The sequence below is a fragment of the Suricata suricatta genome, chromosome 9 (assembly GCF_006229205.1).
Source record: "Suricata suricatta isolate VVHF042 chromosome 9, meerkat_22Aug2017_6uvM2_HiC, whole genome shotgun sequence".
NCBI classification, from domain to species: Eukaryota; Metazoa; Chordata; class Mammalia; order Carnivora; family Herpestidae; genus Suricata; species Suricata suricatta.
In genome coordinates this window covers 44,613,162-44,633,716 of record NC_043708.1, presented here as the reverse complement: position 1 = coordinate 44,633,716, position 20,555 = coordinate 44,613,162, and the positions used below count along the sequence as shown (strand labels likewise).

General features: G+C 36.8%; 1 protein-coding gene across 5 annotated transcripts in view; it reads right to left on the bottom strand.

The window, feature by feature from the left end:
- The window catches only part of DDHD1 (DDHD domain containing 1), a 99,876-nt gene that overhangs the window by 23,252 nt on the left and 56,069 nt on the right, over positions 1-20,555 (bottom strand). For all 5 annotated transcript variants that reach the window (XM_029951511.1, XM_029951515.1, XM_029951513.1 and 2 more), the window contains 2 exons: positions 13,920-14,026; positions 7,021-7,127 (listed from right to left, as the gene is read on the bottom strand). In XM_029951511.1, coding sequence (XP_029807371.1) covers positions 7,021-7,127; positions 13,920-14,026 — 214 coding nt within the window. The remainder of the gene's footprint in view (positions 1-7,020; positions 7,128-13,919; positions 14,027-20,555) is intronic.

Genomic DNA, 20,555 nt, shown 5'->3' with positions numbered 1-20,555 from the left:
TTTAAGAACTACTGCCTTCACCAAGGCAAATGCATATAAAACCCTTCTAAGACATGGGTTGTAGGAAATTCCAGTCAATATAGTTTCAGGAGTATGCAGTATAATATGAAATTCACAGGGTTCTGCTCAAAGGGAGCTATAATGGAATGCTTTGGGCTTAGCTTCGATAATAGCAAGTAACCCTTAAAATGTATAATTTTCTTGATTTACAATCTACATGAAAGGAGGTAAAGAAAAAGTAAATTTTAGATAAAATAAATTCCTTCAAAAGCAACATTTGCTAATAGTTCTTATTTTTGAAGTCCTTGATTTTTAAGCCTCACACCATGCAAGTCTAGAAACACTAAGAGATATATACTTAAGTATTCTGACAAAAGGTACACAATCCTTTTGTTTTTAAAATGCCACCCCTCCTTAAAAATTTAAAAAAGCAAAGATCTACCAGTATCTCTACCAGTAATTACTAGTTTTCATATCAAAACAATTAAAGTATTTTGCACTATACCCAATGTTTCAGCAATCATATATGCATAACTACACAAGGGTAAATATCTGAGACAGAGAAAGTTATTTGACCTTAAACATATTTCACCATGAAATGAAACATAGAATGCATAGTTTCTGAAGAGCTGATGCTTTCATCTGTCCTAATAATCATGCACTTGAATAGAAGTAGTCTTTGTGTTTCCTTAGAACATATCTAGATATGGTAGCAATTTTAATCTTTGCCTATAGCTTCCACACACAGGAACGTTTATGATTTTGAAACATTATGATTCTGAAAACAAAGTTTTGAAAACAAAACATTATGATTTTGAAAGCAAAGTTTTAAACAGTTGTGCACTACCTTGAAATGCTTTTATAAATCATCCAGTCAGCAGCAAAAGGAGAAACTACCTCTATGATGTGTCCAAAAAGTCTAGTCTAATTAGGGTTTTTTTCTTCCCCCTTTCCTTGCTGATCCAATTATATTCTCCCAGCTATGATCCCTTAGTGACCAAGTATATCCATTTGAGACATATGAGCCAAGATTAATGGTATACCCTATGATATTAATTTTATTAGCTTTACAATATTATCTATTCAAGTAAGCTAACCTCTTAACACAGTAGGCAATGGATAGCTTTTCAAAGGCTTAAGAGTTTTTAATTCTCATAACTGCTGCTTAAAAGTTAAAATTTATCAAGAAAATCAACCCAAAAGGAAAAAAGGAAAAAACCCAGCAGTTTTTTCAGTCTTCAGTCTGGCTGAAGAATTAGTCCTCTTTGTCCTTTTCTCTGCTTCAGGAAATTTTAATGAGAAAAAATAGAGTTTTAGTCATATACATCAATTGAACAATTTTCAAGTATGTTAACAAGATATGGCCATGATTTATAATTTTTCATTTTAAAAAGTCATTGAGAAGAGAGTTCAGATGTATTTAAGGTGTCTAGTTCTCTCTGGATTTTTCATGATACTTTATTAAGGATCAAAGTAAGGGCCAAAGCCTCTCTGATGAAGTCTCTGACGTCTGGATTAGTTTCCTTTTTTAAAAATCGGTCCTTGGAAAGTATAACCTCACAAGGAGTAATTGTTTTGAGAGACAGATACAGCACGAGCAGGGGAGGGTCAGAGAGAGAGGGAGATACAGAATCTGAAGCAGGCTACAGGCTCTGAGCTAGCTGTCAGCACAGAGCCTGATGCGGGCCTCGAGCCCACAAACTGTGAGATCATGACCTGAATTGAAGCCGGACGCTTAACCGACTGAGCCACCCAGGTGCCGCAGAGCATGGCTTTTTAATGATTATTGGTGCAATCACTAATTAGGGTTCTCCCATGGGCATCTCAGAATCTCCTGTGAAAAGGGAACTAAGAGGTGATCTAATTTAAACTGTTGTGAAGGTAGGAGTCCCCTCAGTGGCATCCCTGATAAGTCACTCACCATCTACCCCAGTGAGGATCTCCACTCTAAAGTGGACACTACTAGTTTTTAAAAAACTTTTTTCCAGTTCATTGTGACATACACAATGACATACACTATTGTATAAGTTTAAGGTGTACAACATAATGATTTGATACATGTATATATTGCAAACTGATCAGTACAAATAGGTCTTAAATTTATGTAATGTTTATTTTTGAGAGAGAGAAACAGAGTGTAAGCAGGGGAAGGGCAGAGAAAGAGGGAGACACAGAATCTGAAGCAGGCTCCAGGCTCTGAGTTGTCTGCACAGAAACCAATACGGGGCTTGAAACCACAAGCCGCAAGATCAGGATCTGAGCCGAAGTCAGATGCCCAAACTGACTGAGCTACCCAGGTGTCCCTCAAGTTAAAAATCTATCACATTATTTACAATTTTTTTCTTTGAGACATTTCTATTTTTTTAAGGCAGCTTTACTTAGTAAACATGTTCCTTTACATATTTTCTATCACTGATCTTTACTCACTTTCTAGAGCTAACAAAGTCTATTCCTTTTTTTTTTTCTTAAATGGGAACCCTTGAAATACATAAAGACAAATATATAATTAATCACAACTTGAGAATTATACTGAGAACTTTATATATATTACACCTATAATCTTCATGACAACCTGTATCAGGTAGGTATCTTGTGTCCATTTTATAAGTGAGGAAGCTGAGAAAGTGAGAAGTTTGATCTAAGATCACAAAGCTACTTAAGTGGCAGTTTTTGACTGTGCATCTGTTTAACTCCAAAGGCTAAAAGGAAAAAAAGGCTCTGTCATATGCCTATCAAATAAACCAAACAAGGTTCATTCACCAGGAATGATATAATTGTAAACATCATCACAGTTACTTATCCCTAAGGAAACATACACTGTCTAAGAATAATTTATTCTAGGGGTGCCTGGGTGGCTCAGTCAGTTGAGTGTCCGATTTCAGCTCAGGTCATGATCTCATAGTTCATGAGCTTGAGCCTCGTGTTGGGTCCTGTGCTGACAGCTCAGAGCCTGGAGCCTGCTTTGGATTCCGTGTCTCCCTCTCTCTGCTCCTTCCCCACTACCACTCTGTCTCTCTCTCAAAATACATAAGCATTAAAAAAAATTGATAATATAAAAATAATTTATTCTAGAATATTGGCTAAGATCAACCTTGTGCTAATTGGGCTTTGATTTGTAGAATCTGCTTTCCTTTTTTAAAATTAAGATCAATTTTTGCCTGCTTCTCACGAAGTTTTCTTTTGTTCTTCACAATACCTCAAGTATTGTACTGATAGTACCACCCGGGGAACTGTTTTAACACAAATTTGCAAGCTCTATGTCAGACTCTTTTTTAAACTTTTGACCTGGAAATAATTTCAAGTTTATAAAATGTGGCAAAACAACAAAAAAAGGATAAAATTCATCCATAAATCATTTACCCAAGATTTATCTATTGTTGGCAGCTTACCCTGTTTGCTTTATCACTCCTGTTTTTGTAGCACACACATGCACATACATTTTGTTTTGTGAACCACGTGGTTTTGTGAACTACTTATGGATATACTATGTCATGTTCCTTTACCCCTAAATAGTCCAGTGCATATTTCCTAAGACTAGGAATATTCTCTACCATACTTAGAGTGTAGCAATCAACTTCATAAATTTACTTTAAGGGGCACCTGGGTGGCTCAGTGTCTGCTCTTGATCTCGGCTCAGGTGATGATCTCATGGTTTGTGAGACTGAGCCCCACATTGGGCTCTGTGCTGATAGTGCAAGGCCTGCTTGGGATTCTCTCTCCCTCCCTCTATGCTCTTCCCCAGCTCTATCTAAAGATAAATAAGTAAAGTTAAAAAAATTAATTTACTTTGATATAGCATTTCAACTGATCTGATCCACCGCCCACATTTTGTCAGATGTTATAACAATACACCTTGCAGCGTTTTCCCCAGCCAGACAAGTTATGGTTTAGGATGAGAGGTTGTCTTTAGCCTCCTTAATCTGGAACATTTTCCACAGGCATTCTTTGTCTTTCATGATATTTACATTTTAAAAGAACATAGTCCTATTCCTACTTTATTTGATCTTCCTTATTTGTGTTTGAGGTTTCCTAATGATTGGAGCACTGCATAAATGATGCTGTATCCTCTGAGTGTCCCTCAGTAACGCTCAGTAAAGGTACTGCCTAATTTCTCTGCCCTATACTTGTTCTTTTTCTGTAAGCTAAGAAGCAGTCTGTGGGAATATACTTTAAGACTATGCAAATGCTCCGTTCCTCATCAAAATTATGTCCTCAATTTAGCATCCATTGATAAATCCTGCCCAAGCCTCTTTTATCTGATCCTACCACAACAAGTGCAAAATGAGGATTTTCCTTCAGCATGCCCTTCACATTTTTAAGAAAGCCCTTGGCATTTACTGTAAGCAGAGAAGTTTTCTCCCCTATTTATCTATTTGTAGTTGAAATGGATTATGAATTTTGCAGTGATTTATAACTCATTATATTATCTTTATAATTCTATATTAAAACTATTCCTAATTCTGTATCATAAATAATAATAATTACTTAATTATTTTGGTGCTCAAATTGTTCCAGATTTGGCCAGTGGGGATCTGCTTCTTTAATTTGGCTCCTATGTCCTTGTGACCTGCCCCATTATTCTTTTGAGTGTTTTCCTTTCTGTCAGGACAAGTATTTCCAGCTTTGACCTGTAATTATCCTGCCCCACTTCTGGAATCAGCCATTTTCCCCAGGAACACTAGTTCTTCTTAGAGGGTACTAATAGTACTGGAGACAAAGATCTGGGTGCTACATGTACTCATTGGATTGGGGTGTCTTTGCTCCTTGGACCTTCCAATGCACACAGGTGGGAAATATGTGCATGCATATGTACATATATACACTTAAATATAAAGATATCTAAACGGACCCCAACATTTTCAAAATTATGAATTCACATTAATACCTTCAATTCCAATGAGCTCCATGAGGCTGTCTGTCGACTGCATTTTTAATGAGTACCCCAAGTAACTGTTCTAATTAAGGATGTTTGGGAAACACGGCTCAGGATTGATGAAACTCAGCTACAAGTTTTTCAGTGCTTTTCTGCAAAATTCAGCTGAATTAGAAGACAAACTAACTTAAAACGCTGAGTGTTCTCCATTTATTTTAGCCATCAGTTCTCTTTCTACCGACTATCTGTTTTACTCAATTTCATTCAAAGGATAACTATTTTTGAAGGTATAAGAGTAAAAAAAAAAAAGTGACTTTCTCCATCATTACTAGCTTTCAGTCTGACACTTTCTAGTTTTTCTTATTATCAGTGTCAACCTAAACCTTTTTTTAAAACTCTTATTTTATTATTAGATTTGGGGGACATGCCACATTTTACCTTAAACCTTCAGGATACCTTCTTAGGAATACTACCAACCATATATCTGTGTGTGTGTGTATAAGGTATACCCATGGCATCTGTGTCTGAGTGTGTGAGTGTGTGAGAGAGAGAGAGAGAGAGAGTGTGTGTGTGTGTGTGTGTGTGTGTGTGTGTGTGTGACATGCTCTCAGCCATTCTCTTTCCTTTTATTCCCCACTAACTGGTGTCATTTGCAAAACTATAGTTCAATTTCTTAACCTTTAGGGCATATCTAACAATACCCACCATATACTATAAAGGACTACAAACAGGTAAATTCTGGGCTTCATGAATCAGGCCTTCCTTGCTGGGTTACAATGAGGTCCAGAATAGTTTCTTTTACTGTTATCAATCAGATCGAGGCAGATACCCTGTACTGGTATATGACAATGAGGGGAGACAGAAAGAAGAACGGCAAAAAATCCTAAGGGGGATGGCAGCCCAAAGAGAAGGAGGTTCTTTGGCGATTAACCAAACATACTTCTATAGATATGCAAAGGATATCCTGAATGAATCAGGGAGGACTTTGAATGAACAAAATCAGAAATTAACTGGCTTGGAGGAACACAGAGAGCTGTGTTAGTAACTACTCCTTGTACCAGTTTTCTCATCTTTCAAATGAGGATACTAATTGTATCTACCTCATAGGGTTTTTATGAGGATTAGACAAGCTAATATAAGCCACGTAATTAACAAGGTTATTCCTATGAAACAGAATTCTTTTCTCTTTAAGCATGTTCTTTTTTTTTCTCAATATTTATTTTTATTTTTGAGAAAGGTTAAGAGACAGAGCACGAGTGGTGGAGGGACAGAGAGGGAGACACCGAATTGGAAGCGGGCTCCAGGCTCTGAGCTGTCAGCACAGAGGCTGACATAGGACTCGAACTCAAAAACTGTGAGATCATGACCTGAGTTGAAGTCAGATGCTTAACCAACTGAGCCACCCAAGTGCCCCAGAATTATTTTTCTCTTACCAATAAAGTGACAAAAGGTATTCAGTAGAGGATCTCTCACCCTTCTGAATAAACTTTTACTCTTACTCGTCTTAGAGTTATTTTTGTGATGCATCAGCAGCATTATTATTTAAGAGCTAAACGAATCCACTATGGAAATGACACAATAAAAGTCTATTACATATAAAAATCTTGAAAGAAATTTCTAAATGTCTAAAACTCTTTTGTGGGGTGCCTGGGTGGCTCAGTTGGTTAAGCATCCAACTTTGGCTCGGGTCATGATCTCACAGTCTGTGGGCTCGAGTCCTGCATTGGGCTCAGTGCTGACAGCTCAGAGCCTGGAGCCTGTTTCAGATTCTGTGTCTCCCTCTCTCTTTGCCCCTCCCCCACTCACTCACTCTCTCAAAATAAAAGACATAAAAATATTAAAAAAAAAAAACCTCTTGTGAGGACAATTATAGACATAATCAGATATATGAAAAGTGGTATTTTTCAAAAAGCTATTTTCTAACCAATCTATTACTTCCAGGATTACTCATTTTATTAAGGGATTCCCAATGTGTTGAAGACGATCAAATTCACTATTTAATACAGGCTGTTGGTAGATTAATGGATTCCTATAGATTCTCATTTGCTTGTAAAAAAAAAAAAAGTGCATAAAAATGTCAAATTCAAGACACATATGCTATCACTCTAAAAGATACCCAACAGCAACAAGACAAGCATGATACTTACTTCATCTCTATAAAGTGGGCTAGTGTAATACATTATGTCCATTGCACTGCTGTTCAACATATCCCTTAAACCTCGTACTTTGTCAGGAGTGATGGAGTCAACAGTGTCTACAAATTAAAAAAAATAAATTTACAGAAGGTCTTTGTTTTAAGGAAAAATAGCAAAAAAAATTACATTCTCTGAAACAGTAAGTCTTTAAGTTCATGTTTAAGTATTAAAGAGTGACCTGGAGAACAGTATGGAATTTCCTCAAAAAACTAAAACGAGAACTACCCTATGATCCAGCATTTGCACTATTAGGTATTGACTCAAAGGGTACAGAAATGCAGATTCAAAGGGGTATATATTTATAGCAGCCTTATCAACAATAGCCAAACTATGGAGAGAGCCCAAATGTCCACTGACTGATGAGTAGACAAAGAAGATGTGGTATAAACATACAATGGAATATTACTCAGTGATTAAAAGAATAAAATCTTGCCATTTGTAATGATATAGATGGAGTTAGAACGTATTATACTAAGTGAAGTAAGTCAATCAGGGAAAGACAAATACCATATGACTTCACTGACATATGGGATTTAAGAAACAAAACAGATGAGCATAGGGGAGGAGGAGGAAAAGAGGAGAGAGGGAAACAAACCTCAAGACACTCTTAATGAAAACAAACTGAGGGCTGATGGAGGGAGGTGGGTGGGAGAAGGGCTAGATGGTGATGGGTATTAAGGAGGGCACTTATTGTGATGAGAGCAGGGTGCTGTATGTAAGTGATGACTCAGTGAATTCTACTCCTGACACCAATATTGTACCATATGTTGACTAAAAAAAAGTCAAAGAAAAGTATTCAAGAGTAGTTTTGGATCTAATAAACTCCTTTCTTGCAAGATATTGCAATCTGCCTTCCCTTCCCCCTGCAAACAAAACAAAACAACACACCAAAAAACAGTAAAAGTCAAAAGGGGACCTGGGAAGAAAAGAAACATTAAAGATGAAAGCCATTATTGAATCTATAAAGATTTACCATTTACTATACATTTACCATGTACTGGCTTTTGCACGACATTCAGGGGTACCCAGAGCAAAACCAGACCACCTCTGCTCTTGGGACAAGTGTGAAGGGACACAACCTCACTCTTCCTATACCTCTTTTTGGTTTCCTTTCTCTTCTTCTTTGGCCTCTGCACCTTGGGCCTGGCAATACCCATGTGCCTAGAGCCACTGCTGACAAACCAGCAACAAATTAAAAAGTTTCCCTACACTTTCCATGTATCTGTCTTTAGTGAACCAAAGATGCTATGGGCAGGAGTTGCCAAATTACAAATATGCACAAAGGCAAATCAGCAACAGGCCCTCTCAGTAAACAAGATAATGCTGGGATAATTTATTTTTTAAAAGTTACATAAATTATACTGCAATTACAGCTAACCTGTGGAAATTCTACCTTGGGAAGATTATTCTATTAAATGCATCACAAAATGATTAGAGATACAGAAAACTTTGCATTTCTTATAGAAACATAAAGAAGCCCTATACTTGGATGAATATTATAATATGAAAGCTCAGGTGGGCAGGAAAAGACTTATATTTTTATCTTCCAGCTTTTCACTGCATTGATTTTTATTTATTCCCTACTTCAGTACAATCTAATAATGACTGGAAGACAATGATTCAAGCAAAAGCTACAAGTCTTTTCAAAGACATGAAGGATATGGGTTGCACAACATATTTACAGCCTGTGCCCATTTTTAAATTGTAAAAGTGAAAGACGTGACTACCATGCTGATACGAAAAGTTTCAATGTCATTTTAATGCATTTCCCAAAAAATTTTTACTGTGCAATACACATGCATATAAAGATATTTTATACGTGCATCTGAAATAATGTATATATGGGAAAACATGTTTCTGCCACTTAGCTTAAGAATATTGCCAGTATCTCTGAAACCCACAGTGTATCCCTAAACGATCACCTGCCCCTCCCTCTCTAAATAACCAATAAGAAGGCTGTGTTGAGATGCCTGGCTGCGGTCAGTTGATTGTCTCTCTCTTGGTTTCAGCTAAGGTCATGATCCCAGGGTCTGGGATAGAGCCCTGTGTTAGGCTCTGCACCAAGTGGAGAGCCTGCCTCAAGATTCTCTCTTTCCCTCTGTCTTTCCCCCATTTCACACGCTTTCTCTCTAAATATAAAATAAAGAAATTTGGTTGATTACACACTTACTTTTCTTTACAGATTGCCTACATGTTCATTAATAATTTTAGCCATTTTGTAGCATTTACTATGTACCAGAGCCTAAACATTTTATTTCGTCTGTTTCTGAGCACTATGTAAATTGATTATTGTCCACTGTTTGTTTCACCCCTAATACTATGTTTCTGAGATTCACGGATGTTGAGCCAGACAGCTGTACTCCTCTCATTTTCACTGTTGTACAGCACGTCACACACATCTAACAATGTACCCATTTTCCTTTGAAAGTCATCTAAGTTGCTTTTAGATTTTTGCCAATATAAACTATATTTTGCTATATAAACTATGCTCCGAATAACACTGTTGTAAATGTCTCTTGGTGCACATTTATGGGAGTTTCTTTAGGATATATACACTGAGGAGTGAAACTGTCATAGGGCACATGCACATTCAACAATAAAAGAGCATGTCAAACTATCTTCCAAAGTAATTGTACCAATCCACACTCCCACCAGTAGTCAATGACAAATGTCAGTGCTGAACATCCTCACCAACATTTGGTACTGTCACTTTCTTAAATTTTTGCCTAACTGATGGGTGTTGAAAGATATTTCACCGCGGTTTTCAATTGCATTTTCTTGATTACTAGAGAGATGTACTTTATTATATAAAAACATATATTTAGAATATACATTATGTGTGTGTGTGCGTGCACGTGTGTGTGCGTGTCTGCCTATCAGTCTCCATTTGAGTTTCTTGTTCTTTATCCTGGATATTAAAGCTTTGGTGGTTATAACTGTTGTTCTGTTTGTTGTTCTTTTCTGTTTGTGGCTTGCTTGACTTTTTATGGTGTCTTTTGAGAAAAAGAAGTTCTTAATTTCAATCTAATCAAATTTATCCAGCCTACTTTACAGTTGTGTTTTTGTGTCTTGTTTAAGAAGATATTCTTCCATAGTTTTTTTCTAATATGTTTTAAAGTTCTAGCTTTCATAAATTATGTGTTTGATCTATCTGGAATGTGAGGTAGGATCATTTTCACTTTTTCCTCCCACAGGACAACTGGTTACTAAGCACCATTTATGGAATAGGCCACCCCCACCAGTGATCTGCAAGGCTGTCTCTGTCATACATCAGGTTTCCAAACTAAGCACAGACTCGGGGTCTCCAGCCTGGTGCACTGATCTACCTACCCTTCTGCCAACCTAAACGGTCTTAGACACAAAAGTTAAAAACTAGTTCAGTTATCTACCAGGACATGACAACTTCTCCACCCTCTTGTTCTGTATCTCAGCTATTTTGGGGGTTCTGATCTTCTATAATAATTTTAGGGTCAGCTTGTCAAGTTTTGTGAAATTCTACTAGAATTTTGATAGGCATTGCCTGGAATCTAGAGGTCAGTTTGGGAGAATTAACATCTCTAGGATACTGAATCATCCAATCTATGAAAATGATCTTTCTACATATTTAAGTTGTATTGAATATCTTTTAGCAGTTTTTTCATTTTTAATATAAACATATGCATTTTATTAGATTTCTAGAAACCTCATATTATTAAGCTATTTCAAATAGTTTGTGCTGGGATATAGAAATGCAGTCATTGTCAGATACAGATCTTTTATTTCGTAGCCTTGTAAGCTATCTTATTAATTCTATTTTTTTCTGTAGATTCTTTTGTGTATTTTGTGTAGACAACCATAAGACCTGCAAACGAAAATAGATCTTTTCCTTTCCTTAAAACTATTATTTCGTTTCTTTATCTTATTGACTGGTTAAGCCTTCTAATTGAGGATCTGTTACAAGAGTAGACATCTTAGCTTGTTCCTGATTTCAGAGAAATGCTTTTAGCTCTTCAAAACCAATGAGGACAGTGATGTTTATTGTAGGCAAATCCTCTTTATCAATATTTTAAAATTTACAAACAGTAAAATTGACTCTGAGTTTTAATGCATATATAGTTTTGTATATTAGCACCATGATCAGGATACAGAACTGTTCCATCACCCTAAAAAACTGCCATTTTAAATTTAAACCTTCCCCTAAATCCTGTAACCACCAATCAGTTCTCTGTCTCTACAATTTTGTGTCTTCCACTATGTCACATAAATGGAAGCACGAATTATGTAATCTTGGAGCTTGGCTTCTGTAATATTGTGATATGCAGCTGGCCCGCAAACAAGGATTTGAACTGTGCAGGTCCACTGATACATGGATCTTTTTCAATAAATACACTACAGTACTATAAGTGCATTTTCTTTTCCTTATAATTTCTGAAATAACACTTTTTCTTTTCTCTTCTATTCTTTAGAGAGAGAAAGAGAGAGAGAGAGAGAGAGAGAGAGAGAGAGAGAGAGAGAATGAATGTTGGAGAGGGGCAGAATGAGAGGGAATCTTAAGCAGGCTCCACGCTCAGTGCAGAGCCTGACATGGGGCTCAATCCCATGACCTTGGGATCACGACCTGAGCCAAAATCAAGAGTCAGTTGCTAAACCAACTGAGACACCCGGGCACCCCAACATTTTCTTTTCTCTAGCTTACTTTAAGAATACAGAATATAATACACAATTAACATGTGTTAACTGACTATGTTATTGGTAAGGCTTCTGGTAAACAGTAGGCTATAAGTAGTTAAGTTTTTGAGAAATCAAAAGTTATACATAAATTTTTGACTACGTGAGTAGAGAAGTCAGTGCCCCAACCCTCCATATTGTTCAAGAATCAACTATAATGAGAAACATGTTTGATCTTTGTCCCTAGTTCTTGCCACAGGGTTCCTAAAATGCTTATAATTTCCTGAGTGATAGGTGAAAGAAATTCTTTTATTATTCATAATAAGCCTCTTTCAACCATACCTGAGTTTATGCTGATAAGGTGATCCTTGAAGGATGGGGGCTGATTGTCAGGGAAACCAACCACGTCATTAGATGTTAAACTTTCTGCCCCATTCCCTGACCTCCATACAGGAGAGAGGGGCTTGACATCGAGGTCAATCACTAACGATTTAATCAATTATGTCTACATAATGGAACCTCCATGAAAACTCTAAACAACAACAGGGTTTGGGGAGCCTCTGGATTGGCAAGTACATGGGGAGACTAGAAAGGGTGGTGCACTCAGACAGGATTTGAAATCATCACACCCCTCCCCTATACCTTGCCCTACACAGCTCTTCATCTAGCTTGTCCCTGTATCCTTTGTAATATCCTTCAAACCAGTAAATGTGTTTTAAGCTAGTAAATGTAAAGTGTTTCTGGGAGTTCTGTGAGTCATTCTAGTAAATTGCTGAACCTCAGGATGGGGTCATGGCCAGTCAGTCAGAAGTAGAATGACAAGCTGGAAGGTGTGAATGAAGCAGGGAGGGTAGTCTTGTGGCGCTGAGTCCTTAACCTGATTGCACTCTCTCTGTGGAGTCTTGACAGAACTGAGCTAAACTGTTGGTATAGGGAATAACCTCCATACTTTTGGCATCAGAAGTTTTGAGAATAGAGAGAAACAGTGGTGCTTTTCCTTGGTTTCTTTCACTCAGCATAATGCCTTGAAGATTCTATCACAGTTTAAACCTAACAAAATATTAATATTACAAATTTGAGTTTTATTGAGTGTTAATTCATCCACGTTGTCTACATTCTTGAGCAGCCTCAGAAATTTATCTGGGTAAATGGGAAAAGCCCAAAAGACAGTGTTATTATGCCTAGAACTTTACATATGTGCTCCCACTGCTGAGAAGCCTTCTTTAGTCACTAGTTTAGTTTTTTTTTTTTTTTTTTTTTAACTCATTACAACTTTGGATACTGTTTTGGTTTATAAGCGATGAGTGACATACCTAACTGACTATAAGATAAAACCAGTCTTGGAAGAATCCTTGGAGATCATCCGGTTTGGCACTGTGACAAATAGGGCTCTGGTCTAATATAGACCTAGATGTCTGCCTGTCGTTCTTAGTTAAATTCACTTGCCTTTTAATGGGTTTCAGTTTCCTTCGTAGTAAAGTAAACAAACTAGGTACATTTCATAGGCTTATGAGAAAATTAAACGAGATACTCCATGTAAAATGCTCTGTGGAGTGCTAGGCACACAAGCAAAGCTCCACCAAAGCAGCGGACAAAGTCTAGCACAACTTATTTTCCAGATTATGTAAATCATCAACTGAGACATGCTATTCTAATGGTTTCAATATTAAAAGGTCATAATGCTGTGTAAAGGAAGATGCATATTTTAGTTAGCAGCTCTTAAAAAAAACAAAAATGATTTTAATTAAACAAACATATTGTATGCCTTCTCTATGCTAGATTATAATAATTCACCCACCTAAGGAATTTAGGAACCACAAAAGAAAACAAAAAACCTGACATTTTTGTCTTCCAAATATAGGGAAAAAATTATTAGAAAGAAAATGTAAGCTCATACGGAACCGTGGACAACAAACACTTTTTGTGTCGACAAGTCACTTTCTGTCAAAAACTTTAGACATTTTGTTCCCTCTACAGGCTCCTCCCCACCCCACCTCCTCATCCACAGAGGGCAGGCGTGAAAAGTGTGCTCTCTGTGAAATCAACAAATGTCAATATAATTATTTTAAAAAATCAATGGATTTTATTTTCTTTAATAATTTAGAACAAAGAGTATACCTCAAGACAACTAACTGGAAAGCACTTTGTTTCCAAAAAGTAACACTTTGTTGCCACTGACTAAATGATTTTTAAAGAAACTGTACCTCCATCAAGAGTAAGTTTTGACCGCCACTCAACAGGCAGAAATTCAACATGTGTTGCATGGTTGGAAAAATGCCTTTCTTCTATTTTTCTTGCAGCTTCTCTCATCCTAAAAAAAACCCAAAAAACCAAATAAAAACAAAATGTTATCAGAATAACTTCTCATATGTATTTATACGGTATAAAATATCTTTAACCATACTACTTCTACTTGCTTCTCTGTCCAATTATGTTTTATTGTTATGCTATGCGATAGTTCACAATGCTACGAATCCCTCATTTCAAAGCTATTTCCCTGAAGTTGTCATCTGTGATTTCAAATATTACAAGCTTTCATGTTGTATTCTAAATAATTATATACGTTAACCTTTAGTAGAGAGAAAAGTACAACAAATAGCCCCCTGTGCCATCGCCTCATCCCAAATATTAGCAAGTCATGGCCTGTCTTATTTCATTTATTCCTCCACTCATTCTCCCACAATATGAATTTTTAAATTTTATTTTTAAAATTCAGATACAGCAAAGTGGACTTGTTTTCCCCTTTTGATATCAGTTGTATAGATTTCATGGTTAGCATCACCACAACTAAGATATGGAATAGTTCTATTACCCCTCTAAATTCCCCCACACTAAATCTTTATAGCAGCACCCTTCCCCCGTAATATTTTAAAGTGAATCCCAGACATCACCTCATTTCATCTGTAAACTGTTTAGTATCTATTTCAAAAACATAAGGAAAATATAACCTATTCTGTACTATCATCATACCAAAAATTTTTAAATTTGTTTTTAAATGTTTTTATTTTTGAGAGACAGAGACTGCGTGAGCAGGGGAAGGTCATAGAGAGAGGGAGATACAGAATCTGAAGCAGGCTCCAGGCTCTGAGCTAGCTGTCAGCACAGAGCCCGATGTGGGGCTCGAACCCACGAACCGTGAGATCATGACCTGAGCCGAAGCCGGACGCTTAACTGACTGAGCCACCCAGGCACCCCCCAAAACTTTTTTTTAATGTTTATTTTTGAGAGAGAGAGACAGGGTGAGGAGTAAGGGGCAGAGAGAAAGGGAGACACAGAATCTGAAGTAGGTTCCAGACTCTGTGTGGTCAGGTCAGTACAGAGCCAGACGTGGGGCCCAAACCCACAAACCGTGAGATCATGACTTGCGCTGAAGTGGGATGCTTAACCACCTCAGCCACTCAGGCTCTTCCCAAAACCATTTTTTTTTTTTTAGTTTATTTATTTTTGAGAGAGAGACAGACAGACAGAGAGAGAGCGAGAGAGCGCACGGACAAATGGGAGGGGCAGAGAGAGAGGAAGAAGGCCCAAGCAGGCTCTGTACCGCTAGCACTAACTTGGAGCTGGACATAGGGCTCAAACTCACAAACTGTGAGATCAATGACCTGAGCCCAAATCAAGAGTCAGAGGTTTAACTGAGTCACCCAGGTGCTCCAATCATACCAAAACTTTTAAAAATTCTTTAATTTCAGCAAATATGTAGTTCAGTAGTTCCATTTTCCCAGTTAGACTATGTTATAACATAAAATATATTTTTTACATTTGTTTGAATTGAGCTCCAAATACAACAGTTCCCCCTTTACATGTTGGGATCCATCCCAAGACCCCCAATGGATGCGTGAAACTGCAAATAGTGCTGAACCCTATACATACTGTTTTTTTCCTATACAAACACACCTATGACAAGTTTAATTTATAAATTAGGAACAGTGAGAGTTTAATAACAGTAAAGTGTAATAAAAGTTACATGAATGTGGGCTCTCAAAATCTTATTGCACTGTATTCATCCTTCTTCTTGCAATGACATATGAGATGTTAAAATGCCTCTGCGGTGACATGAAGTGAGGTGAATGACACATATATCGTGACACAGCGTTAGGCTACTATCTTCTGCTTCCAGACTGCAGTGGACCCCAGGTAACTGACACCAGAGACAGAGAAACTGCAGATAAGGGTGGGGTGGGAGGAACCACTGTATCATCCCTGTGCTGTAGTTTGACGATATGTCTTTTAAGTCTTTTAATCTATAGTTTCTTCTTTTTTTTCGTTTTGTAGATTATTTTTGTCCTGTAGGGTTCCTCAGAGTCTGGGTTTTAATGACTGTATCCCCAAGATATTTAACATGATCTTTGTCCTCTATTTTCCATATATCTTGTTAGTGAGATATAGAAGCTTGATCAGATTAAAGTTCTACTGTTTTGGGAAGACTACTATGCCATAGGTGCATGCATCTGCGTTTGTCTCTTTCTGGTGAAGCTAGCAGTTATGATGATCACTGCTTAGATTCATTACTTTATTATGTTTCCATTACTCCTTATTTTTTTAAATTTTTTTAATGTTTTTATTTATTTTTGATACAGAGAGAGACAGAGCATGAGAGGGGGAGGGGCAGAGAGAGAGGGAGACACAGAATTGGAAGCAGGCTCCAGGCTTTGAGCTAGCGGTCAGCACAGAGCCTGACGCGGGGCTCGAACCCACGAATGTGAGATCTGACCTGAGCTGAAGCCGGAGGCTTAACCGACTGAGCCGCCCAGGCGCCCCACTCCTTATTTGTTTGTAAAGCTTATAATTCCAGAAAGAGTAACTTCTTCACATTAGATATTTCATTGCTTTGTAGTACAACCGAATAGTTTCTCTATGAATTGAGAGAATGAAGGATGAACAGAATATTCTTCCCTTCTACTAACAATTTGCAAAATATTGAGTTTTTGGCTTCTATATTTTTTGACATATTTACTAACCCATACAGTTAAACACATTTGAAGTCTTTCAATCCACTGTAGTTATTATTCTTACTGATGCCCAGATTCTCTCCTTTTTTGATCAGTAAATCTCTTCAAGTTGGCTTCTGTGTCCTTTTAACATGACCTCACTAGTTTTTCCTCGTGAAAACTCAGTGGTTTTTTAATTTGTTCAGAGTTGTGCAATCATCACTATCTAATTTCAGAACTTACATCACCCGCAAAAGAAACAATGTAGCCACAGCGGTCACCTCCCCACATTTCCTCTTCCTTAACCCCAGCAATCACGAATCCACTTTCTGTCTCTATGCATCTGCCTATTCTGGATAGCTCATATAAACGGAGTCATACATATGAGGCCCTTTGTGTCTGGCTTCTTGCACTTATCATAAGGTTTCAAGGTTTACCCATGTTGTATTGTGAATCAGTACTTTGCTGTTTTTTTACAACTGAATAATATTCCATTATATGAATATGCTTTGTTTATCCATTTGCATTGGAACATTTGGATGGTTTCTATTTTTATTCTTTGGCTGTTATGAATAATGCTGCTATGAATATTCTTTAACAGGGTTTTGTGTAGGTATGTTTTCAGTTCTTTTGGGTATATATCTAGGGGTGGAATTATTGGCTTGTATGCTAACTCCGTAGGACTTTAATAGGGATTTGGTTTAAGTACTGCCATCTTAACAACATTTAGTCTTCTAATCCAGAAATGTAGGTTGCTTTCATTTACGTAGGTCTTCTTTTATTTCTTTCAATGGTGTACTACAGTTTTCAGTGTACATAGCTTACACTTCTTTTGTTAAACTTATTCCTAAGTAGGTTATTCTTTTTTTCTTTTTGATACTGTAATAAATGGACATGCTTTCTTTCTGTTTTTTTTTAAGGTAAACTCAATCCCAACATGGGGCCTGAATTCATGATCCTGAGATCAAGAGCTGCATGTTCTTCAAACTGAGCTAGCCAGGCACCCCTAGAAATGCCTTTTTAATTTCCAGATTGTTCACTGCTAGTATGTAAATACAACTGATTTTTACATATTGATCTTGTATCCTGTACCTTTGCTGAGTTCATTTGTTAGCTGTAATATTTGTTGTGTGGTTCCCTAGGATTTTCTCTTTTTAAGATCGTGTTCTCTGCAAACAGAGATCATTTTATTTCTTCCTTTCTAATCTGGATCTCTTTTACTATTTCTTTTACTTGCCTAATCCCTGGGTGAAACCTACAGTACAATGTGGAACAAACTAGGGTGGGACTTCTCTGTTTCATTGTTGATCTTGAGGAAAAGCTTTCAGTCTTTCATTGTTAGAGTGTGATGTTAGTCATGGGCTTGTAGATGCCTTTATCATAGAGAAGAAATTCCTTTCTCTCTCTAGTCTCCTGAGTGCTTTCATTAAGAAAGGGTGTTAAATTTTGTCAATGCCTTTTCTGCATCAAAAACCACATAATGACTTTCCCCCTTTTATTCTATTAATGTGGTGTATTACCCTTGATTTATTTTTTAAAATATGTTGAATCAATTTTGTATTCCTGGGATGAATTCCAATCAGTTATAGGGAACAATCTTATTTATGTGCTGCTGGATTCAGTTTGCCAGTATTTTGCTGAGAATTTTTGGGTCCATAAGGAATATTGATTCATCTTCATAAAAAGGTATTGGTCTGTAGTTTATTTTTTCTTATATCTGTCTGGTTTTGGTATTAGGGAAATACTGGCCGCAACGAATGAGTTGTGAAGTCTTCCTTCCTCTTTTAGTTTTGGAGAGTTTATCAAGAATTGGTGCTAACTCTTTTAATGTTTTGCAGAATTTGCCAGTGAAGCCATCTGGTCCTGAGCCTTTTTGGTTTCATTTGGAACAAAGTTTCTGATTATTAACTCAAATGCTTTACTTGTTAATGGTCAGTTTAGATTCTATTTCTTCTTACTGATCATCAAATCAGTTGGTAGTTTGTATCTTTCTAGGCATTGCCCATTTCATCTAGGCTATCTAATTTGTTGGCACCAGAACTGTGCATAGTATTCCATTATACTCCTTTTGATTTCCGTAAGGTCAGTAATTATGTCCCCTCTTTCATTCCTGATTTTAGCAATTTGAATCTTCTTTTTTCTTGGTCTATACTGACCAAGCTGCAGGTTTCTCAGTTTTGCCAATCTTTTTGAAGAACCATTATAATATAGAGAGAACATCCTTACTGTTCAATAACTATATAGTTTTCCATCATTTTCGATTACACAAATACCCATAGCTTACCAGTTTCTTACTGGTGCACATTTGGGTAATTTCCTATTACAAGAAATGCTACAAAGGATAACTTTGTGCATATATCTTTTCAAAAATACTTTTGCTGATATTATCCTTGATTCAGAAGTCAAGTTTGCTGGGTCAAAGAATAAATACATATATAATTTTGACAGATAGATATTGCCACATTCTCTCTCATTACATTGGATAGCAGTTTGAGAATTCCCATTACCTGAAGTCTGGCTAAAAGAGTATGTTGTTAAATTTTGGATTTTTGCTAATCTCATAGTCAAGAAATGGCATTTAGTGCAATTTTAATTTATAGTTTATGAGCAAGGTTGACCATTTTCTTTTCTTGGAATTGGCTGTTCATCTCTTTTACCCACTTTTCTAAATTTCTTTCTTTTTAGAAATAATATATTACATTTAGAAGTATATATTTATATATTTAGAAATAATATATAGTATCCTATATATCAAGGATATTAATCGTTTATCTGTGATGTAAGCTGCATGCTTTCTCTCAGTTTGTCTTATTTTATGGTTTTATCACAGAGCCTCCTTGGGAAAAAAATATTTACCAATATTTTTCCTTACTGCTTCTGGATCAAGTCATACTTAAGACAGTTTTCTCCATTTCCGAAGGATAGAAGAATTCAAACTCCCATCAATCCCGTCAATCCCACCTTTTAAAACACATAGTATTTGTATGGTTTCATTTCTTATGTTTAAACTGGATCCAATATAAATTTATCTTAGAGTTAGAAATGGACCCAATTTTATTTTTTTTCCTATGGCTATCTAGTTATCCCAATACTATTTGTTAAAAAGTCTATCTCCATTCCTAATATATTTTAAAGAGCATTATTTTATTTTACTGATTGTATGTCCCCAAAGTTTCTACTTATGGGGTACCTGGGTGGCTCAGTCAGTTAAGCGTCTGGCTTCGGCTCAGGTCATGATCTCACAGTTTGTGGGTTCGAGTCCCGCATCGGGCTCTGTGCTGACAGCTAGCTCAGAGCCTGGAGCTTGCTTCAGATTCTGTATCTCCCTCTCTCTCTGACCCTCCCCTGTTCCCACTGTCTCTCTCTGTCTCTCAAAAATAAATAAAGAACATAAAAAAAATTTTTTTAATGTCTAAATAAATTCTACATTGCCAAAAAGAAACTCTGCTTCCTTTATCATTACTAAAAATAAATGTGATAGCCAGAACTTCAGACTTAAAGGCACGATCTCTTTTATCATTCACAGAGTCTAATAAAGTTCCAGGGGTGCCTGGGTGGCTCAGTTGTTTAAGCATTCCACTTCAGCTCAGGTCATGATCTCATGGTTTGTGGGTTCAGGCCCCACGTCAGGCTCTGAACTGACAGCTTAGAACCTGGAGTTGTCTCTGATTCTCTTTCTCTGCCCCTCCCCTGTTTGCATGTGCTTTCTCTCAAAATAAATACATGTAAAAAAAAAAATAAAGTTCCTTTTTATTTTTTAAAGCAGATACTCCAGTAATGGTTACAAATACATTTTTAAGTTTCTTTGACATCTTTTCAAGTGTTCAGTTTTAAGAAGTATGAGTATGGGGGTGTCTGGGTGGCTCAGTTGGTTAAGTGTCCAATTTCGGCCCAGGTCATGATCTCATGATT